Consider the following 19,392-nt stretch of genomic DNA (forward strand, 5'->3'; position numbering starts at 1 on the left):
CGAACAATATGCACACAGCTGGTGTAATGTTTCCCCCAGACAAACATGCAGACTGACCGTTGAGTCCTTGTATCTGCAGGGCTAAGATGAGAGCTGACAGGAGTTTGGCTTTGGTTCGGTCCGTGAGCTGTTGTTCAGCATGCAGAACGCTTTCCATCATCAGAGACAGGGGCGGCAGAAGAGCTGGAGCGGACACCAACACACTGACACAAACCACATCAACAATATTAGTTAACATGCTCCTTTGAAACGAAAGTTTTAAATATTACATAGACATTACTAACATTCAAAACAACCTCTACAGCTCATCATGACTTTTTGAGTTAATCATTTTCCGTGGCTTATCTTCAGTAATCATTCTTTAATGTTTAAAATTATAAAAAATAAATAAATAACGCATAAAAACGCAACAAATCACAACTAAAACTTTAACTAAAATCAAAATGAAAAGGGAAAATATAAAAATAAGCAATTCAAAATATATATATTAAAAAACTATTATAGTATGATACTAAAATAACATGGGTGTAAATGTAGACATTTTTAAAATTATGAGTCTTTTGTATTTTCTTTTTTTTTTTTTTTTTAAGTTTCAGTAATTTTGTTGTTTATGTCAGTTTTTTTTATATGTCTATATAGTTCCAATTCATTTCTATTTCAGTTTTACTTTTACTTATTTTATTACATCAAGTTAAATTAAAATGAAAATAAAATTTTGCTTTGGAAACTAGTTGAAAAGTTCAAATTTCTCAAATATTTTATTTCAGTTAACATTTAAGTAACAGAAATGTTTTTTATGGTTTCACTTTTAGTGCTAGTTACTATAATAACCCTGCTTTACACATCAACACCTATTCAGTATTCAGTAACTTGGCAGAGACGTTGCTATTCATTTCAAATGTGAAGCTGTGAGCCAATAATTTGAGCTACGCAAGGCATTAACAGAAACACACACCTTTTCCACTGTTTGAGGAGGATGAGGAGCAGCGTGACCATCATGGATCCCAGACGCAGACAGAAGACAGACTGAGACATCAGCAGCTGAGAGAGAGAGATGGAAGTTTGAGGTTTTTGTACCCTTGAGATAAGTGTGTGTTTGTGACATAGTAATACTAAAAAAAATAAAAACATTTTAGCAGTAAGGTCAGAATTTAAGATAATTGTAATTATTAAAGCTTAATTTAAGAACACTAAAGTCCATATTTAGATATATGGTCGTGGGTGCTTGTATGTATAAGGGAACTTACCGCTGCTTTGGTCCCTTCCAACACGTCCATGAAAAGCTTCTGCCTGACAGTGTCATCCTTCAGATGCATCACCTCAGACTACAAACACACAAGACAGGTTATGATTAATACCAGCAGGATAACCATGACACTTGTGAAGTTGAGTGTAGCTGCTCACATGACTGGTGGAGAGTATTAAGAGTGTCCTCCAGGCTGAGATGAGCATCTGAGACTCAGACAGAGAGCGCAGACCCTCCTCTTCACCGTCACACGCCACACACACCAGATCACGCACGTAATCCGACCAGAACTCATAGCGGCGCTTACTGCTGAAATTCTCCAGAGCCGCTTTCAGACACGGATCCAACACACCACTGAGAGAGACAGACAACTCACGTGAAACAGAAACCAGATAAAACACTTCTTTTACTAATTATTTAACAATTTTAAAGCAGCTGATTGGAGTATTTACAGCTTGACCGATACATTTAATGGCTGTTTTTGAATGGAACAGCATATCCTGTATGTATGGCCCTTTACATGCTTGTGTAGATCATACCTGACAACATAGTAGATCTCAAGAGCGATTATCTTCATCACAAAGGCACAAGACTCCAGAACACACGGCTACACAAAAACACAAACACAATAAGACTTGTGTATATAAAGAACTCACACATGTTTCTCATCTAAGTGAGGACACAGCATACCAACTGTTATTACTATTGACAAACCCAAAACTTTGTAAAACATAACGTTTATTAGTTAACGTTCAATGATTGATAAATTTTTTTTACAGTATTTATAAATATTTGTTATTATTAGTCGTATGTTTCTCATCTAAGTGAGGACACAGCATACCAACTGTTATTACTATTGACAAACCCAAAACTTTGTAAAACATAACGTTTATTAGTTAACGTTCAATGATTGATACATTTTTTTTACAGTATTTATAAATATTTGTTATTATTAGTCGTATTGTATTATTAGTTCACGTTTTCTCAGGTCCAGATAGTATTATATATTTTTATTAATATTTTGAATCAGGTTTTAATTTCTATATTTCCCTTTTTTTAATTTTTGGTTAAAGTTTGAGCAATTTAGTAATTTAGTAATAATTTTTAATAAAACTACATATGTAAAAAAAATAAAAATAAAAAAAACTACTAAAAATAAGAAATGTTGAATTAACTAAGATTAATAAATGCTTTAGAAGTATTGTTCTTTGTTAGTTAATTTTAACTAATGTTAGCAAATGTAATCTTATTAAGCATTGCCGAAAAATTTTAGCATTTTGTAGAATAAATATTTATGAATACTTTTCCACTTGAGATCATCCAGCAAAGTCCTCAAAAGGAGTCAGATATCTTAATTCTGGGAACAATTTTATCTACAAGCTATTACTAACTATTTATGCACACAAACACACACACACACACCTCGGTTGTCTCAGATGGGGGAGGTAAGTTTCCAAATAAAGGAGTTGTGATGTTCTCCCAGAATTTTTCTCTGTAATGAAAAAAGATCACATTGTTAGTTAATTGCTAAATTACAACCAACCAAACTATATTGACTAACCTTGACTAATGTAAGTGGACATACATGCTACAAGTGTAGAATATGGCCCCTACGGCAGTGGTTCGCAATAAATTAATTATTAATATTTTAAAATAACCCAACTCTAAATAAAAATGCTAAAACTAAACTAAAATTATAAAATAAAAAATATTTATATTTCCCCTCATAAAAAAAACTGTTATTTTTAATAAACACAAAACAAAACAGTTCTTGAAACTATTACAAAATGAACAGTGGCTGGTTGATTTAATATATTAACATTAGCTTATATAAATATATAAAAATGTTTGAAAACAAGTAGCTTCATTGTAATTATGACAGAAACACTGGAAATTGTCTATATCAGGAACCTCTGAATACTGCGTTGGACAATGGGGACCTTTGAGCAAAAAAGGTTGAGAAGCACTGCCCAACTGCATCATGTGCGAGACTCACTTGGTCCTGAGCACAGAGAGAGCGCTGTCCCGTCTGTCCTGCCAGAGCGCGTGGAGGAAGGCCAGTGCTGCCCTGTGCAGGAGTGGAGGACACCAATACTTCCCCTGCTGCTTAGAATCCAACAACTCCAACACCACTGACAAACAGCTCCACTCTCCCAGAGAAAACTCCTACACAGAGAGAGAGAGAGAGAGCACGAGAGAGAGACAAAACCAGAGTCACACACTGCTCTGAATCATTCACCATGTCACACAAGATCAATGAGCATTTCTGTGACCTCTGACCTTTGCACCATCGCTGCCGTCTTTGGTCTCAAGGTTGAGGAAGAGCTCAATGAGTCCAGGTTGCGTTTCCACAGCCACGGTGAGGAACTCGAGTATGGTGACTTTAATACGCATGTCTTCAGTTCTGCTCTGCAGTCGTGTCAGAAACGCATCTCTGATCGCAGCGGCGTCACTGCCCAGGCAAGCATAAACGGACATGGGAGCCACCTGTACATGCAAAACACAAACGCTTTTCTTATGACATCCTGTTGGGACTTCTATATCACAATTACTATATAAATTAAGAATAAGACATTAACCGATATTGCCTTTAATGACTGATACTGTTTATAGTGAACAGTGAATGATAATAAATAAATAAAATGGTCAAATCAATTATTGGTTCCTCTACTATAAATAAAGTGTTATTTTAGGATTATTCATAACAATTATTAGAGCATGTATTAATATTTAGAATTAGCTTTTTTTTATATATTCAATTTAGTGTAAATTCTGTTTCAGTTTTAGTGATTTTTTAAATGTGCTTTTGTCATTTTTATTTTTAATTAACATTTCTATCTAGCTTTATTTTTTTCATTTTTAGTATTTTTTCTTCGTTTTAGTAATGATTACGACCAATTATTAGTATTTCTTTTTGTGTTAGTAATGAATATATTGAGCAGTGTATTAAAACCAATGGTCAAACCAATTATTGGATTCTCTCTAATATAAATTTACTCAAACCAGTGTTATTTTAGTGTTATTTATGTACATTAGAGTTTTTATAATTATTCTGAGTTTCGAATTATTTAGTTTTTCAGATTTTAATTGAGTTTATTCATGTTTAGTTTTGTTGTGATCTATTTTTAAAATGTCTATTTACCTTAAATTTACTTTATTTTTTATTTCAGTTTTAGTAAATATTGCTAGTAATTTTTTTATTTAGTAATGATTATATTGAACAGATACTGAACAGTGTGAGGATTTAAGTCAATGGTCAAACCAATTATTGGTTTCTCTCTACAAAACGCTACTCAAACCAGTGTTATTTTATTATTATTTATTTACAATTATAGTTTTTTTTTTTTTTTTACATCTTAATTTTTTATTCATTTTGTTATGTGCTTGTCATTTTTATTATTAGTAATTTTATTAAATTACTATAATTTTTGATTTAGTTCATAAATTTCGTTTTTCATAATATTTTATTTCAGATTTATTACAATTAACCAAAATGTTAAAATTTTTAATAATTTTAGTTGTAGGTAACAATAACAACACTCACTCAACACTCACTCAAACCCCAACGAGGTGTCAAGAGCATTACCGTGGCGAGTCTCTTCAGCAGCTGTATGGCAAGTCGCGGCAGCGCTGGGTCGTGCTTGTGGTAAATATACTTCGCCAGCACAGCGATCAGGTTGTTGCCGTGACCACCTGCAAGACAAACATAACAGTTCCATGAACATTATCTGTTGGGAACATACAAATCAGTGAGAGGGGTTAAGTATTTATTATTTCAGGCAATCCCTGACAGAACTGATAGAGTCTGATATTTCACATCTACCATGCACTGAAGGGTGTGTACTAACCGTGCTGTGTTAGTGCTTGCTCCAGAGGTGAGGCTGTGTCAGAATGCGGTTTGAGTCGGATCACGTTGTTGGTGACTGAGAACGCCAACTTCACTGTCTGGATCAGAACCTGACCAGGTCCCTCAGAACCACCACTGCAGACAGACACAAACTTAAACCCACTGACTCATGTAAAGAGGATGAGGAGACCGAATCTATATTAAAGTCGGTCAGTGTGTACCTGCTAGGCTGTGCTGCGAGCACCATGTTGATAGTGTCCACTCCTACACCCATGATGTTGACCACTGCCTGTCCTGCCTCTGTGTTGGCCAGACTGTAGATACACAACGACTGCAGACTGGGGGCGCTGCAGAGGTCACATATCAAGAACATGAGGACATATAACACCAGCAAATTAAATAAATGATAATCACGTACCATCCTCATCCTCTTACCTGCCCTCTGACTCCACCTCCTGACTCAGATTGAGAATAGCATGAACCAGCTCTAGAATCAAACAACCTGACAGAGAACAGTGAGCAGAGAAAGTGTTACGCAAATAGCAGTAAATTTGAGAGGAATTAAGATTCAGACTATAATGTTGTGCGAGTTGCTCACCAATCCTCTCTCGCACTCCATAGGTGTTGTAGCGCCATTTATGATATGTAGGCAGCATTTCTTTCAGAACCAGCAGCACACACGGGATGAGTCCTCTGCTCTGAGTACTGCCCAACTGACCCTGAAAACACGCACAAACACATACTCATCACAATTACTTAATATCCACCATATGTAGTAAGGCTGCATGATTTGGGAAAAAGAAAAATCTAATTGCTATTTTAAAAAATGCTCCAGATTTGCTGTGCTGGTTTGTAGGGCTGCAAAATTTAGATAAGAAATGTTTATATTATTATTTATATTATTATTACTAAATAAAATAAACAATAAATATTACGATTATAAGATTTCAATGTTAATAAAAAATACAGAATTTAAGAAAAAAATATTTATATAATAAATGTATACATATATTAAGTATTACCATCGTTTTTATATTTTATTTTTAAAGGGGACATCGAATGCAAAATTCACTTTTACATGGTGTTTGCATATAAATGCGTCTTAGCGGTGAGCGGACACAACCACCCTACAATGATAAAAATCCATTCACTCAATTATCAAGCCGTTTTGATTTCAGGCCCCGCCCACAACCACTGATGGACTGTCATAATGACAGATAAATGCATTACCTTGACGAGTGTGGTCACCAGTCTTAAAAAGGCAATGGTCACACTGTACTCTCCTCTGGGCTGTTCAATCAACACCAGCAGGTTGCCATAGTTACCCGCCTTCATGCCCTCTGCACTGAAACACGCACCAAACATGTTATACTTAAGGTTTCTCTGACTTTAACACAAGAATATGACGCCATTCATGTCCAGTGGCTCTGCATGTGTGTGTGCGTGTCACCTGATGGTTTGTGCCATATTAGTCAGAGGGGTGGCGGCAAATGGAAGGAAGCCGGTGTGATGCAGACTGGACCAAACCTGCATCAGGAGGAAAGGTTGTTTAGTCCTAGATCATCACTTCACATAATCCTGACTTAATACAACTGTGAACATTTACCTTCCCAGGCTGCCGAGCAGCTAGAGCGATAAGGCAGTTGACGCAGGAAGTGATCACATCTACTGGAGGGTTAATAACGGAGGTCAACCTGTCACACAAATCAAACACACACAGTCATTTTCATTGTTAATGCATTGTTTACTGTTTGGTCTTCATGTTTGTGTGTGTCTCACCTCTGTAGCAGCATGTAGATCCGCGATGTGAGTGGCAGCAGACAGTCAGAAACCGTCCAATCGGTGCTGATGATCTTATGAACTAGATCCAAGATGGGCTTCACTCGCTCACAGTGTGCCAACACATCTATTCGCCCAAGATCGATGTCAATATCAGGTGAAAATGTGGCAATATTTTAACAAAATGTAAAAAAAATTTAAATACATAGGGCTCTATGATTTCAGCAATGAATCCAGTCATAAAAATGTACAGTATATGTAATGTCAGGGAATTTGGGAAATTCTGGATAAATAAATACAAAATAGGGCTGTATACTTAATCAAATCTTGATATGGACCATTGACAATAAACCTCTGCTGTGTAGCACTTTGTTTACTTAACAAATAAAAGCAATTGTTAAATTTTCATTTGATTACATTTTAAAAGATGAACCAAATTGTTCATGCTTTATTAAATATCCAGAAAAATTAAACAGACAACACATTTCTGAAAGAATAAAACAATTCTTAAGGCCCCATTATTGTATTATATAAACTGTAATTATACAAATTTCATTATAATTAAACTGTTGTTAATTGAAAGAAACCAGAAAAATGTAGACAGGAAAAATGGAATTAGGGAAACAGATTTCATAGGGCCCTAAATACATGTAAGACTTGAGTGTGCGTACCTGCAGTAGAGACGACGTGCAGCAGCATCTCAATCTCACAGGTGAAGAGAGTCCATGAGCTGTAGGAATACTCCCAGCGCACCAGGAAACCCTGTTCACCCACAGACAGCTGCTTTCCTTCACACACCAGTCCGAAACATCCCTGAGGCATTCGCAGGTTGGTCTGACCTACACCTGAAAAAAACAGATGACACGAGAGAAAATGTCACAAAGACATATAGTTTCATACAAAGATGAAATCAGGCAAAAAGACGTCAGAAACACAGGAACATTGCATATGACTTCCTGTTCTCAGCACTGACCCAGAGGATAGAGGAGTTTGGGAGTCTGTCTCCTCCACAGAGTGCCATCCTCTCTGGAGATCACGTCGTTGGGTTTGTGTTTATAGGCCTCTGTGTAGAATGACGTCTTATCCAAGAAGGTATACACCTGAAAGACAGACCATGAGATGTACATGAATTCTAAAACATTGCGTATAAGTGTGCATGTACACATATGATGTTAGGAAATGTTATGAGGGTATTTTTAAACTTCGTTTTACCTTCTTAGCTGTAGATTTGTCAGACAGCAGTGCGGTGAGCAGCTGTAGTAAAGGACCAGTCTTGTATGGAAACACACCCACTGCACTGTCCAGAATCACACCGAGCCCCATGTTCGGCTTCTGTAGAGCACAACCAGAGATCAAAGGTCAAATCACACAGGCGTTTTAGAGAATACAGAGAATCTACAAATGGTAGCGTTTTATTTAATGTGCATCAATTGTTTTGCTCACCGACTCCCAAAAAATCTCAGCCAGACTCGGAGCAGCAAGAACTTCACATGCTGCATTGATCAGATGCTACAGACAGAATAATCATCACCATTATCTAAGATGAATGCATAACTTAATGAATACCACTAGCACAATTTGAAGTTTTGATCGGTTTTGTGTATTTTTGCACCTGTTGGCTGCCGAGTGTGTCTTCTTCAAAAGAGGTGATGACAAAAGACAGGAGACCATAAATACACATCCGCGCAGTGCTCGCTGTACACTAAAACAAAACAGAGACAAGCGACAGTACGCGTAAAGGTCCATGTCACCATTGGAGAAAGATTTTTTTTAAGCCAAGCAATTTGATGGAACGCTGTTCTTACGTTATTTCCAGTGCTGCCGAGTGCCTGCAGCATGTTGGTGAGATACTGAAAGACTCCAAGCTGTAGTGTCGTGTTTCCTAGACGTCTGATCACAGAGCTCACTTCCTCCGGACGCAGTGTGTGTCGCAGCAGAACCCAGGCCAACAGAACTGGCCCGTGGTGAGAAATGTCACCAAATGTCAACAGCATCTGATCCACCTCCTGCACACACAACAGTTGATAAACAAAGCAAATCCTAAAAAACTAAATTGCTCATCCATTCAGAAAAGCTGTTATTTTGAACTTTCTATTCATCAAAGAAAAAAAAAATCAGTTTCCACAAAAATATGAAGCCTGGTGAAGGATCATGTGACAAATAAGACTGGAGTAACGATGCTAAAAAATCAGCTATGATCATATAAATGACATTTTAAATCATATTCGGATAGAAAACAGTTTTTTTTAATTGCAATAATACTTCACAATATTACTGTATTTCTGATCAAATAAATGCAACTTTGGCGAGTATAAGAGAGTGAATGGTAGTGTGTGTTCAGTACCTTGCAAATATCCTGTTGGTCATAAAACTGATGCTGTTCGGTTCGGTCTTCCAGAGCACATTTATGCAGAAAGTCGATATCCATCCCCTCCACAAGAATTAAAGAACTGAAATAGCTATTGACAGGATGACAATTCATATATTATAAAACACTGTTTGTGAGTGTATGAGAGGAAAAGGATCAGGTGACCGAGTGTTCTGACCCAATGCGTTCAACCAGCACATCCATGCTCTTGCCCACAAGGTGTCGATTGGTCTGCCGCTGTCCAAAGCCCTGCTCCTTAAACAGCCGTGTGAAGGTGGAAAGTTCATTGGGCGGCATCTCAAAGTATGCATAGTACAGGAACAAGATCTCCAGCAGCAGGGCCTGTTCCTTCAAACACTGCAAAAACCAGTGGGACACCTGCCTCTCCGTCTACAGAGATGAACAGATCCTGAGTCAAATTCTACAGGTGATGCTGCTCAAAACATAATCAGATTATCTTCTCACCATCAGGTTTCCATGTGTCTCCCATGTTGGAGCTTCTGATTTGGACAGCGACTCAAACTGCTGCCTGTAGTTGGACACCAGATCTTTCTCCAGTTTACTAACACAGTTGGAGTACTCTGCCTAAAGAAAGACAGAGAGAAAGGATGAATTAAATTAATTTCATCTTCTGACTTTCTAATAGAATAACTGATCTCTTTTATTTACACTGTATGGATGTCTCTCATCCTGGAAGTAGGTGAGGAGGTGGAGAACGCAGCGTAGAACGCACAGTCTCTCTTCATAATAGTAATCTGCTATCTGTACAACACAATTTCAACATCAGCGCCACAGTTCAATATATTTCAGAGTCTTTTTTAGTGTTGAAGCAATATTTAGTTTCAAACCTTCAGCAGCAGAGCTTGACTCTGTCTCTCATCCTGCAGCACAGCCTGATGGGAACAAAAGGAGGATTATTTATTTATTCACACAACTTGGCTCTCGTCATGTTCGTGCACACATCAGATGTACATGCGTGTGCCACATGAGGCCGACCTCACCTTGAGTGTGTTTCGTGTGGCCCTGTAGTCCTCCTGGAGGTAACACTGAAGAATCTGTACGCTTTGCTGTTCATCCAAACCCTGACATGAAACACACACACAAAAATATTTGTCCACTCCTGAAGTCTCAATCCAGTTAGACTTACTTAGACAGTATGTATAAATCAAATAAGAAAGAGTGCAATGTGTTCAAAAACCTAGTGAGACATCATCCTAGAAAGCATTTTTGGGTAAAAACATGCATATGATAAACAAAATCAATTGATGCACTTTAAGTTGTGGTCAAAGTAGGCAGCTCACTAGGTTTTAAAGGTGACATATTATGCCCCTATTTACAATATGTAATACAAGTCTCTGGTGTCCCCAGAATGTGTCTGTGAAGTTTCAGCTCAAAATACTCCACAGATCATGTATTATATAATTATTATAAAATGCCTATTTTGAGTGGAAGCAGAAACAAGCTGTTTGTAGGGCCTGTCTCTTTAAATGCAAATGAGCTGCTGCTCCCCGCCCCTTTTTCCAGAATAGAGCTGCGCCTTTACAGCTCGTATCTGCTAAAAAACATCTGTTTTGGTTCTGATTATCATGTTTATCGCGCTGAAATCATGCGTTTTAAACCATATGAGTTTAAACTTCAGATATAAGGTTTTCTGAGAGCACACATCCGAAGCACACGCACAGAAAGCGGCTGTCACAGCATGTGAGTATTAAACTAAGTTCTCATTCACACACAAGTTTACGTTAAAAACACACATGAGTTACAAAAACAGTCGGTTATGTCTGTGAAGGTAAACTAAAGGTTTATGTTTATTTTAGATCTGTGTGGCAGCAGCCTAAATAAATCAATCTATGCACTGCTCTGTTGTCTCCTCTGAGGCTGGGACTCTAAACAGTGTTCTGTGCTCGTCTGTGCAGCCAAACACAGAACAGTAAGCATGTTTTGCTCAAATTTTCACCATGGCATTAGAACTGGTACACCGTTGTCGCTTGCGAAATCAAAATGACGGTGCCTTGAGTGGAAGTTTACAGTTTAAGGGGCGGTAATATTACAATGAGATCCCTTTGCCACGTCACCAAGAGAGCGAAATCAGACGCGCTTGTTTTCTCAGAGGTTTGCAGAAAAAGGCTTCACAAAACAAAGTTACTGGGTTAATCTTTTTCACGTTTGCTTGGTTGGTAGATGCACCGGGGACCTGATTATAGCACTTACAACCTGGAAAAGTCAGATTTTCATGATATGTCACCTTTAAAATACAGCCAACATGCCCAGACACTCACCAGCAGTTTGCTGATCCTGAGTCCGAAATCTTTGAGAGCTTGTGGTGTGTCTTTATCTGCTTTCAGCTTGTCTGCGGCCGATGTGCTGCACATAACATTTCATCCCTTACATATCACACTACATATTCAACAACGGTAAGAAGACTAATTTCATGAGGTATGTTTACATGCCCTAATTTCAGACTTATTTTACTATCACTGATAAACTATTATAGTTTTTGTTCATTTTGAATTAAAAATCATTTTAATTTTAGTTTAATTTAGTACTTCATCTTAAACTAAATGAGAAATGCTGCCTTGGCAAGTAGCTTATATATATATATATATATACATTTTTCTTTGCAATGAAAATGTTTTTTATGGTTTTAGTTATTCGAGAGAATCCAATCAGATTTCAGATTCTGAAAGGTCTGTTTAAATTTGCATATTTATTTAGATGCACATTATATGTATTCTGAACTAAACTGGATGTGCTCAACGGGTGTACCATTGAGTATATATCATCAAATAACATTTCCCTAGCTTGATAAAGCCAAGCTGTGTTGAGGTTATTTATTTTTACATCTTACATGTTTTTACATTTTTAAATGTTGTGTTACCTGGGTGGTTTATAGAAGGACAGACCCTGCAGAAGTCTCTCCCAGTTCCGATCCAATTCAGCCTCAATTTGGGCCTGTCGAATCACAAGAAAATCACAGGTCACAAATGATGGAGACAGGAACTCACTGAGATACACTGTAGAAGTATACCTCATCAGATGAGTACAGCTTAAGAATAAAACAGCTTTATTAAAAGCGTTTGCTCATGGAATTCTCTCATTTTTGTGCATACACAGATGTTCAATTAAATCTGGGTACTTGTGCTGTTATTGAAAAACAACAGACATGATTGGTTTGAGTACTAACCGGTTCTCGAAGTGCAGATCTGCCCAGCAAGATAGTCCATAACTCTCGGCTGCTCCTAAAAAAAAGTTTTTAAATGTGTCATTATTATTAATTAACTTTTTTTGTTTGTTTGTTTGCTTATGCTATGCAATATGACAGAGACGCTTCCAGAACTGATCAAATAAAGCCATATGTTGTGTTTATAAGTCCATCCATACACTATTTACAAAGGTAGTTCACACTTTTTTTTTTTGGTCACATAATTAGTTTCAAATTTACATATTCACGACATAACGGTTCACACTTTCATTTCATTTTTAACACACAAAAATAGTTTTAGAACAATTATAACTCGGGACAGCACAATTACTTATTTTTATAAATTGTATAAACTGTGTACACCATATATAATAATAACAATAAATAGCCTGTATAGAAATATAATTAGAGTGTACACATATACATACACAATGAAACTCATTCATTACTTCAAACTCCTACAACTCGTTCTCACCAAGACAGTCAAAACAAGAGGAACATTTTCATAATTAATCAAGGTTAATATGCTCATTTCATATAATGTTTAAGAAGTTGACGGTTGTTTAAAAGCGGTTATAAACTGTAAAATTAACATTTGAATTGCAGTCGCGCGGGTCGGTTCTGCACGCGACCGACTCGTGCGGCCGTAAAACGTCCAACACAGACATTTCCAAGTCATACCACCCACACATATCATGGCTAAATACCTGGTATAAAATATCTACACATTATCCAACTACAAATTTCAGTGTCGCTCTTTGAGAACAACCTTTGTAAGTTTCTCTTTCTTCCATTTTACCTGACACACATCTCCGAGTCCGCCATCTTCACCCGGATCACGTGACTAACACAAACCTAGCGCTCTCCTATCACATGACTTAATGAAATCATAAAATACATGTAGATTCATAAAATACGTATTTGAATACATATTCATATTTAAAATTGAAATATTAAAATGTTATTATAATAAATAAAAAAATCTTAACTAAAATAACTTTGTTTTGACGTTAGCCACGTGATTATTCTGACACCACGTGACCCGGTTGTCACAACATGGCCGCTCCCACCTTCAGTCAGTGAGCACCGAGCAGCTGATCGCACAAATCACGAGTCACGGCAAAACATTGGGAATATTCTTTTGTTCGAGAGCCCAGCGTTAATTCGCAGAAAGAAAGGGTAAGATGAACCGTTATTTGGTGTAATTTAATATTTCTGCGTTTGCTTACTGTGCAGGGTGTTTAATGATCAGCTGGTGTTGCAGTGAATGAACTCACAACCACATAAAACAAAAGCATTGCGTTTGAATTTGTATTATAATTTAATGTTAAGACTGACAATTACTTCAAATATATGTACCACTTGTAAATAATTCCGGTGTGTGTAATAGAGACGAGCAATCCTTTCTAATATAATATTTTATGTCTAATAATACATTTATGTTATTTACACAATTATATAATTTCCATTTAAATAAGTAATATAAATGCATTTTATGAATACCCAGAAATTGTATTGAATAAGTTTGTGTTAAAAATAATATTTTATGTCTAATAATATAATATTGATCTGATAATATAATATTTTATGTCTAATAATACATTTATGTTCTTTACACAATTATATAATTTGTATTAAAATAACTCATATAAATGCATTTTATGAATACCCAGAAAATGTATTGAATAAGGTTGTGTTAAAAATAATAATTTCTAATATAATATAATACAAAAGTTATAATATAACTATTTTCGGAGTACTTATAAGATATATTTTATTTGCAGATTTCATCTGATTAATCAGTTATTACATTATTTAAATACATTTTTTCAGAATACTTATAAAATATTTATATTATATACACATTTATGTTATTGTTTTGATACATTATTTCTGGGTGCTTATAAAACCCGAATATTTTAAACACTAATATTAGTGATACAGGCCAGGTTTTCTCTATTATTCGTATATATATATATATTATTAATCACTGTGATGCCAGAGCATCCAGCCTTTAAAAGCAGATCGTTTTACTTTCGCTGACAAAGTGACACTGTCTTTTCATAATTTACCATGTTTAGAGATCGCTGGTGTTGACTGTTCAACAGTGCCAAAGTTCACCGTGTCTAGAGTTCAAACGCAGTTGAGAAATTTGACATCCTTCCTTAGTTTCACAGTGAGAGAACAGAAGCTCTGTCTCAAAACCTACTTAGCTCCCTATGAAGCATTTTTAGGGATGTTTGAAAATGTCTATTGTGCCAAAAATGCTAGGTTTTGAGACACAGCCTGTCTGTAGGTGTCATCACATTGAACATCACATTAACATTGAGTAAATTCATTTCTTTCTTTCAGGATTTTTACCATGATATTGAGTGATGACTTGAGAAAAAAGAACTGGGGCTTGTACCATGGTACAGTTTTAGTATCAGATAATTGCATAGTGTTATCATATATGATATTTACATCCATATGCTCCAAGGTACTTAAAATAGTACTATGAAATTGCCACATTATATTTGCCAAAAAAGAATAATATTGCTAAAGTACATATTCATAATAATCAAGTACCATGTTGAAAAAGTTTTTGCTTATTTTAAAGGAGACATATTATGCCCCTTTTTACAATATTTAATATAAGTCTCTGGTGTCCCCAGAATGTGTCTGTGTAGTTTCAGCTCAAAATACCTCACAGATCATTTATTATATCAATTTGAAAATGCCTATTTTGAGTGGAAGCAGAAACATGCTGTTTTTCGGGCCTGTCTCTTTAAATGCAAATGAGCTGCTGCTCCCCGCCCCTTTTTCCAGAATAGAGCTGCATCATTACAGCTCGGACCTGCTAAAAACATCTGTTTTGGTTCTGATTATCATGTTTATCGCGCTGAAATCATGCATTTTAAACCGTATGAGTTTAAACTTCTGGTTTAATGAAGTTACTGGTTTAATCTTTTTCACGTTTCCTTGGTTGGTAGATGCACCGGGGACCTGATTATAGCACTTAAAACCTGGAAAAATCAGATTTTCATGATATGTCACCTTTAAGTTTTTGTTTGGAGAAAATTCTAAGTTAGAGAAAATATTTTATTATTATTCAATTTTGTTTACTTTAGATTATTATGTGTTTTTGTGTGGACAAAAATTCAGAAAGTAAAAGAAAATATTTTATTATAACATTTTGTTTGTTTTAGTTTATAATGTGTTTTTGTTTGGAGAACAATGCTAAAAGTGAGAGAAAATATTACATTATTATTATTATTATTTAAATATGTTTATTTTTACAGTTTTATGGTTTGTGTCTGATGATATTTTTGTCTTTTCCAAGGTCTATTTTGCCGTGTGCAGGAGGGCGAGAAGTGGACGATGCTTGTGTGTTCACCGGGAACTTTCTGACAGACTACCATATTTAAAGTCTCTCATTCCTGGAAACCTTTGTCACACATACATACATACGCGATCATGCAGCTGGATCCCGTGCTGGTTGAATCCGCCGTGGTGTTCGGCATGGTGATCTGCGTTCACTATGCCGTGTGGAACCAGCTGTCCTGGTGTTGCATCGCTCTGGCCGTCCAGGCTTTTTACGTGCAGCACAAATGGGATCGGCTCATTCGGACCGGCGCCGCCGTGTTCCAGTTCCGGCCTTCGGCCAACAGTGGCGTGTTACCGGCCAGCATGGTGCTGCCTCTGCTGGGACTGGCTTTGAGGGGACACTGCATCGCTGTGGGGAACATTTACATGGAGCGATTCGCAATGGTCATAACAGTGATCGGTATGATGTTGGCGCTGTTCCTATCGCTCATCGCGTTGGGAATCACACGCCCGGTGCCCACAAACACCTGCGTTATAGCCGGCATCGCTGGCAGCGCCATTCTGTACACAGTCAAGCAAACGCTAACAGTCTCCGAGGTGATTGAAGTCTTGGAGGTGTTGCTTATTTTTGTGTATTTAAGCTTAATCCTCTTGTACCTCCTCCCACGCTGCTTCACTCCCGGCGAGGCCCTCCTCATCCTCGGTGGGATCAGTTTCATCATCAACCAGCTCATCAAGCGCTCTCTGGCCTCGTCCGGGAACGCGAACGCCGACCCGCTCACGTATTTCCTCCCGGTCGCCCTGTTAGGCTTAGTGCTGCTGGGAATCTTCTTCGCCGTGCTTTTCGTATTCATGGAATCGGAAACCTGGTCAGCGTCGCTTTTCTTCCACACCATGACGGCCGTTTTGGGATTGGGCCTATTGGTTCCTTGGCTTACCCTGCTCACGCAGCATCACCCCATCACCTGGTTGATGCATTTCATCACCGAAACCAACACTCGCCTTTGGCTGATCGGATTCTGGGCTGCTTTGTTGCTTCTAGCAGTTGTCGTTGTGATGCATCAAAATAGTCATCGCTCAGCCGGAAGCAAGAAGCACCAAGCATCGACGTCCGTGCGAAAGTACTTCCACCTCCTAACCGTGCTAACCTTCGCACCCGGACTCGCTCTAGACCGTCCTCTTCTTCAGCTAGCCTCGGTCGTATGCCTCTCAGCGTTTTTGTTCCTCGAATTCGTCCGCTATTTCCGCATCCGACCACTCGGGCCACCCTTGAGACACCTTCTTACTTTATTCCTGGATGAGAGAGACTCAGGACCGCTTATTCTCACCCACATCTACCTTCTCCTCGGCGTCGCCCTTCCAGTCTGGCTCACACCCGCATCCTGCACCCCTAAAGAAGGCCTAGGGGGCGCCGGTGGCCTGGTGCCCTATGCCGGTGTGTTGGCAGTAGGGGTCGGTGACACCGTGGCATCCGTTTTCGGCAGCGCAGTCGGCGAGGTCCGCTGGCCAGGCACTAAGAAAACCTTTGAGGGCACAGCGACCTCCGTGTTCGCTCAGATCATCGCCGTGGTGGTTTTCCTCATCGCCGACAGCAGTATAAACCTGAACGCCAGCTACTCGTGGGTCGTGGGCTCAATCACAATGGTGGCCATGCTGGAGGCGTATACTTCGCAGATAGACAACCTGCTGCTCCCTCTGTACCTCTACATCCTCCTGCTGCTATGAGATCAGACCCATCCAGACAGATGATACCATTATGCCAATGCACAGATATTAACAGCATTAAATTCATATGGTACAGCCCTAGTATTGTGAGTTTGGAAAGCAAAATGCAATAATGAAACATCATTAGAGTGTTTATGCTTGTACAGTGAATAGAAATGCACTGAAATGTATTCAAGAATAAACCGTTTCTTATAGTATTAGAGTAAAACAAACTAGAAAACTACTTGATATTGTAATCGACATACAAAATGGCACAAAACAAATGTTTGAAGGTGAAATGTGTATTTTTTGCACCACTAGTTGATTCGCACATGACAACTTTATTTGAAAACAGAGTTTGGTGCCGTTGTTGGCAGCTTTAAAGGGATATTCCATCCAAAAAATGATAATTTACTCAGCCTCATGTCGTTCCAAACCCATATGCATTTCTTTCTTCAGCCAAACACAGAACATAGAACACAGGTTTCAGATCCCATTGACTTCCATAGTATTTATTTTCCTTACTATGGAAGTCAATGGGAGCCAGAACGGAATCCTTTAAGGATTCTTCTTTTAAATTTTCAAGGTTTACAGGCGATAATTATGTTGTTTTGAGCGTTTATTTTTTTGTGCCCTCAAAGAAAGCTCTGAAGTCTTGAGACGATGTTAATATTTCATTCGCTCAAATCCTGTCACTCCAGTATAAATGACAGGGATTGAGTTGCACATTATTAAAAAAAAGAAATGGAAAACGTAATGCCCTTTAACAATGTCTGCACTTGCTGATAAACACGCAAACACACATCTTGGATGCAAAAACTGAAGGAAGGGCACAGTCTACAGTGTGTATTTTATTTAAATGAATCTCATGAAAAAATGTCTCTTTATTTTTTATATCTTCTGTAAAGCTGCTTTCCAACAAAATGTCTTGTAAAAATGCTATACAAATTGAAACTCAATTTGAAATTTTCAGTTTTTTTTGGAAAAAATAAAATTACTGTAATGCAATATATAATACTTTAAATATTACATTATTATAACTATTAATATTTTAAATTATTAAATATTTTATAGTTTAACATAGACTACCATTATGTATATATACTTGGTAAATTTAATACTATTATAATATTTAATTAAACATTTAATAATATTTAAAACCATGTAAATTTTTTGCATTACTATAATTACCCTTGACATGTTTTATCAGATTCACCCATTTTATGTAATTGTAATTGATCCTTTCCATCCTTCATTACAGCATATATGCATCACTTGAGCCATCGAAGAACACCGTTGTTTTTCTGTTGTATAACAAAAATACTCAAATATAATTTTGATGCTATGAATAGGATCTGGCTTTTTGTCTGATGCAATACGAAGGACTGGTAGCATAGTTTGTCGCCTTAAAAAGTGTTTTGTATTCTGAATATTTCAACGCTATCAGTGGTTTGTCTGCATGGGTCTGTATGTAGGAGGCAGTAGATATTAATGTACAGATCACTATCCTGTAAATGCATGTATGCAATTCAGCTGTTTTGCGATGCAATACGAAGGACTGGTAGCATAGTTTGTCGCCTTAAAAAGTGTTTTGTATTCTGAATATCTCAACGCTATCAGTGGTTTGTCTGCATGGGTCTGTATGTAGGAGGCAGTAGATATTAATGTACAGATCACTATCCTGTAAATGCATGTATGCAATTCAGCTGTTTTGTCTTTACTCTGATAAAGATTGCGTAAATTATGTTTATACTTTAATTTATTCATGATATTTGACTGAGGCTTATTTTTGTTGCTATTGGCGTTTTGTGTCGAGTACATTACATTGACGGTTGTCATGGGAACTGTGGTCAATCACCTGTTCGGTTTGCAGTGCATTCTGGGACATTTAAAATTGACACTCGACATTTGCATGACACTCTTGTTTAAGTGTAAACTAG

The 19,392-nt window shown here is 37.3% G+C and overlaps 2 protein-coding genes across 2 annotated transcripts in view; one reads left to right on the forward strand and one right to left on the reverse strand.

The window, feature by feature from the left end:
- The window catches only part of LOC107599392 (nucleoporin NUP188 homolog), an 18,228-nt gene extending 4,946 nt beyond the window's left edge, over nt 1–13,282 (reverse strand). The window contains exons 1-33 of the mRNA XM_016290972.1: nt 13,242–13,282; nt 12,425–12,479; nt 12,119–12,192; nt 11,520–11,604; nt 10,242–10,322; nt 10,089–10,133; nt 9,910–10,002; nt 9,706–9,825; nt 9,419–9,630; nt 9,217–9,331; nt 8,678–8,878; nt 8,485–8,574; nt 8,316–8,381; nt 8,085–8,204; nt 7,846–7,972; nt 7,544–7,717; nt 6,873–6,999; nt 6,700–6,787; nt 6,544–6,620; nt 6,324–6,438; nt 5,692–5,812; nt 5,529–5,595; nt 5,315–5,440; nt 5,095–5,228; nt 4,833–4,939; nt 3,527–3,733; nt 3,243–3,412; nt 2,669–2,738; nt 1,786–1,853; nt 1,405–1,600; nt 1,248–1,325; nt 956–1,041; nt 58–203 (exon numbers count right to left, since the gene is read on the reverse strand). Of these exons, the coding sequence (XP_016146458.1) occupies nt 58–203; nt 956–1,041; nt 1,248–1,325; nt 1,405–1,600; nt 1,786–1,853; nt 2,669–2,738; nt 3,243–3,412; nt 3,527–3,733; nt 4,833–4,939; nt 5,095–5,228; nt 5,315–5,440; nt 5,529–5,595; nt 5,692–5,812; nt 6,324–6,438; nt 6,544–6,620; nt 6,700–6,787; nt 6,873–6,999; nt 7,544–7,717; nt 7,846–7,972; nt 8,085–8,204; nt 8,316–8,381; nt 8,485–8,574; nt 8,678–8,878; nt 9,217–9,331; nt 9,419–9,630; nt 9,706–9,825; nt 9,910–10,002; nt 10,089–10,133; nt 10,242–10,322; nt 11,520–11,604; nt 12,119–12,192; nt 12,425–12,479; nt 13,242–13,267 (3,667 nt within the window). The 5' untranslated portion in view covers nt 13,268–13,282. The remainder of the gene's footprint in view (nt 1–57; nt 204–955; nt 1,042–1,247; nt 1,326–1,404; nt 1,601–1,785; nt 1,854–2,668; nt 2,739–3,242; nt 3,413–3,526; nt 3,734–4,832; nt 4,940–5,094; nt 5,229–5,314; nt 5,441–5,528; nt 5,596–5,691; nt 5,813–6,323; nt 6,439–6,543; nt 6,621–6,699; nt 6,788–6,872; nt 7,000–7,543; nt 7,718–7,845; nt 7,973–8,084; nt 8,205–8,315; nt 8,382–8,484; nt 8,575–8,677; nt 8,879–9,216; nt 9,332–9,418; nt 9,631–9,705; nt 9,826–9,909; nt 10,003–10,088; nt 10,134–10,241; nt 10,323–11,519; nt 11,605–12,118; nt 12,193–12,424; nt 12,480–13,241) is intronic.
- Nucleotides 13,283–13,500: 218 nt separating this feature from the next.
- Nucleotides 13,501–17,889, forward strand: LOC107599364 (dolichol kinase-like). Its single transcript, XM_016290930.1, has 2 exons — nt 13,501–13,621; nt 15,765–17,889. The coding sequence occupies exon 2, from the start codon at nt 15,899–15,901 to the stop codon at nt 17,471–17,473; it is 1,575 nt and encodes a 524-aa protein (XP_016146416.1). The 5' UTR covers nt 13,501–13,621; nt 15,765–15,898; the 3' UTR covers nt 17,474–17,889.
- Nucleotides 17,890–19,392: the final 1,503 nt, after the last annotated feature.

This window comes from Sinocyclocheilus grahami, unplaced genomic scaffold, assembly GCF_001515645.1.
Source record: "Sinocyclocheilus grahami isolate Dianchi unplaced genomic scaffold, SAMN03320097.WGS_v1.1 scaffold265.1, whole genome shotgun sequence".
In the NCBI taxonomy this organism is placed as follows: domain Eukaryota; kingdom Metazoa; phylum Chordata; class Actinopteri; order Cypriniformes; family Cyprinidae; genus Sinocyclocheilus; species Sinocyclocheilus grahami.